The sequence below is a fragment of the Aplysia californica genome, unplaced genomic scaffold (genome assembly GCF_000002075.1).
Source record: "Aplysia californica isolate F4 #8 unplaced genomic scaffold, AplCal3.0 scaffold01148, whole genome shotgun sequence".
Classification (NCBI taxonomy): domain Eukaryota; kingdom Metazoa; phylum Mollusca; class Gastropoda; order Aplysiida; family Aplysiidae; genus Aplysia; species Aplysia californica.
The window spans coordinates 157220-160286 of NW_004798418.1; the positions used below are offsets into that span (position 1 = coordinate 157220).

The 3067-nt window shown below is 42.0% G+C and overlaps 1 protein-coding gene across 1 annotated transcript in view; it reads right to left on the reverse strand.

Moving 5' to 3' along the window:
• Positions 1 to 206: 206 nt before the first annotated feature.
• The window catches only part of LOC101851163 (glutamate receptor 3), a gene marked incomplete at its 5' end in the record, with an annotated part of 7810 nt that continues 4949 nt past the window's right edge, over positions 207 to 3067 (reverse strand). Inside the window, 2 exon segments of the mRNA XM_013090121.2 lie at positions 207 to 2248; positions 2967 to 3008. Of these exon segments, the coding sequence (XP_012945575.1) occupies positions 2021 to 2248; positions 2967 to 3008 (270 nt within the window).

Below are 3067 nucleotides of genomic sequence, written 5' to 3' on the forward strand. Positions count from 1 at the left end.
TACACTCCACCAGTTGCTCAGACGTAAGAAAGTGGCATTTGTTGTCTAGATTACGCCTCCACACACACACACACACACACACACACACACACACACACACACACACACACTCACACATACACACACACACACACACAGAGACTCACACACACATGCATATATACACACACTTACACACACGAAACACAATCAAACACTTTTCATCAGAAACAACAACCACTTTTTTGCCCTCTCGAAAGAAGCGGAAAAATACTCAGCACTAGAGGTCAGCAATATTCATGTCAAAAACTTGCACTTGCATTCAAAATTATAACGGAACGAAATAAAGAAAATAGAACATACGAAACGAAATAAAAGACTGATGCGAATTAAAAGTCTTCGTGGAATGAGTTAGTGAGAAAAAAAAACACCGAGAAAAACACAAAAATGTCCAGAAAGAGGTCCGAAATTGCAAGTGGCTTGGACAGTGGCCGAACTGTTGAGGGAACGAAAAACAAGAACAAAAACAGAAAAATAACGACACAAGCTCACACATCTGTTGCACACCGGCGCACACGCAAAGGTTTTCTTGGAAAAAAACCCAGAAACTCTAAGGTCATTCCGTGACACACACACACAACACACACACACACACACACAACTGATGCCTTTCACCCTAAGCTTTCCACTGACAACGAACACCTTGGCTAGAGGAAGATCTGAGAGGAAGAAGAATTATTGTAATAAAAGTAACAACAGTAGTATGACGTATTTTTATGTACAAAGAAAAAAAAACCCACAACGAAACGATCGAGGAACGAAACAAAAACAAAAATTAATGTAGTCTGTTATACATATTGCATTGTGATGAGAATGATAAACGCTTTCCTCAAACTTTGCCAGAATGGAGGAGAAAGCAAGACCAGGTCTACAGTCTGCTGGAAGAAAAAAAACAACTTCACTACCATCACCACCCCCACCACCACCACCACCACCACCACCCCCACCACCGCCGAGACATGATCTCCTAATTCCAGGGGCTTTTTTGTACCTCTGTCAAATATCGCTCCAAACAGACGTTTATGTTCTTTTGTTCTTTATTTCTTTCGTTCGTTCGTTCGTTTGTTCGTTCGTTAGCTTCGAGGGTGGCGGTGGGGGAAAGATTAAAATTTGTGGATATCACTGTGTTCTGTGCCCGAATGTTAGGCTACTTACTTAACCTGAGTGGCGAGGTATGATACTTGATACTTGGTACTTGATACTTGGTACTTGATACTTGGTACTCAACTCTGGTGGTCAAAATGTTTCTGAGGGCTGTGATATAAATTTTGCTTAGAGTTCTGATGTTACTTAACTGTTTCTGCCATGATGTGGTGTTTCAAAACTGTCTCGGTGGTTTTGTGAACGGTTGAGGTAACGGGAGGTTGAACTGGATATTATGCTTATAGTTATATGGAACCGGTTGGAGTGTGTAGACAGGCGTTCTTGGTGATCACATCGAGGCGTCTACGGAATGGAAGCTCGCCGTTATGAACTGGTCGTTATGTACTATTATGTACTGACCGTTATGTACTGAATGTTATGTACTAGCTCTTATGTACTGGTCGCTATGTACTGAATGTTATGTACTAGCTCTTATGTACTGGTCGCTATGTACTGAATGTTATGTACTATTTTGTACGGACCATTATGTACTGGCATAGGTCTGCGACCAGGGCCAGCCTTCAGTGAGCTAGGTCTTCACTCACCCTTACTTCTTTCACAATTCTTTTTATTTTCTCTCTCTATCTATCCGATTCTTCTCTCTCTCTCTCTTTCTATAAATATATATATATCTCTCTGTTTCTTTCTCTAAGCAAAGTGACGTCATCATCACAGATAATAAACTCTGGCCTGCTCTCCCAACGACTAAATGATAGAAGTTTCTAGATATGTCCCCAACGTGGGCGCATTCTGTATGCGCCCTTCTAAAACTGGGTCAATCCGCGACGACATGGCAAGTAGGTAATAGCTATTGGAAAATCCTAGAGTGGCTCGGGCCTTAAACCTCGGCCTTCTGGCCGCTCTCGCCCTCGACTGCCTCCTCGGCGGTGGCCTCGGCAGAGAGGGTGTCGTCTAGGGGCACGCTCTCCAGTCCGTCAGAGGATGGGCCGGCCTCGTCACTAGCCTCGATATCGGAGGTGGGCACCTCTTTGGCGGCCTTGGCGGATTTGGGCTTGAAGATCTTGGGTGGGTTCTTCAGCAGGGCGGGTCGGTGGATCTTCTTGCCCTGAAAGTGTGGAGGGTTGGAGGGGGAAATGATTATACTGATTATGATGATGATGATGATGATGATGATAGGGGGAAATGATTATACTGATGATGATGATGATGATGATGATGATGATGATGATGATGATGATGATGATAATGATGATGATGATGATGATGATGATGATGATGATGATGATGATGCCCTTTCACCCACTGTTGAAAGTTTCATAGATGGTAACAGAATTTTTTTTGGTCAGTCGATGCCTTTTAACTGCGAGTTGGAATATACATTTATGGACAGTTTCAACAGATTCGATAAATATGATGGCGCATTATCATGCAAGTACTTGTGACATAAAGTGGCCAATTTGTACATTATAATTCTCTTCTCAACAGGAAGCCAATGCAGTGTCTATAAATTACATTGTAATGAGGCGTAGCAGAATTTCGCTTTCTTTTCTGTAAAACTAAACGTGCAGCATTGTTTTGGACAGTTGGAAGTATTTTAACTTTCTCCAGCGATATTACTGATAACAAGGAGTTACAAAAATCATGTCATGATCAAACTTAGCGGTTTACTAAGAAAGCAGTATACATTGTATTAAATATTGATTAGATGTTTATGTGTGTGTGTGTGTGTGTGTGTGTGTGTGTGTGTGTGTTTGTTTGTTTGTTTATGTGTGTTTATGTGTGTGTATGTGTGTCTATATGTGTGTCTATGAGTGTGTATTTACCTTCTTGGTCACGGCATAGTGGACAATCTCGATGACCAGGAACACCATGCGTGTGTCTATGTGTGTGTCTATGTGTGTGTGTCTATGTGTACGTCTATGTG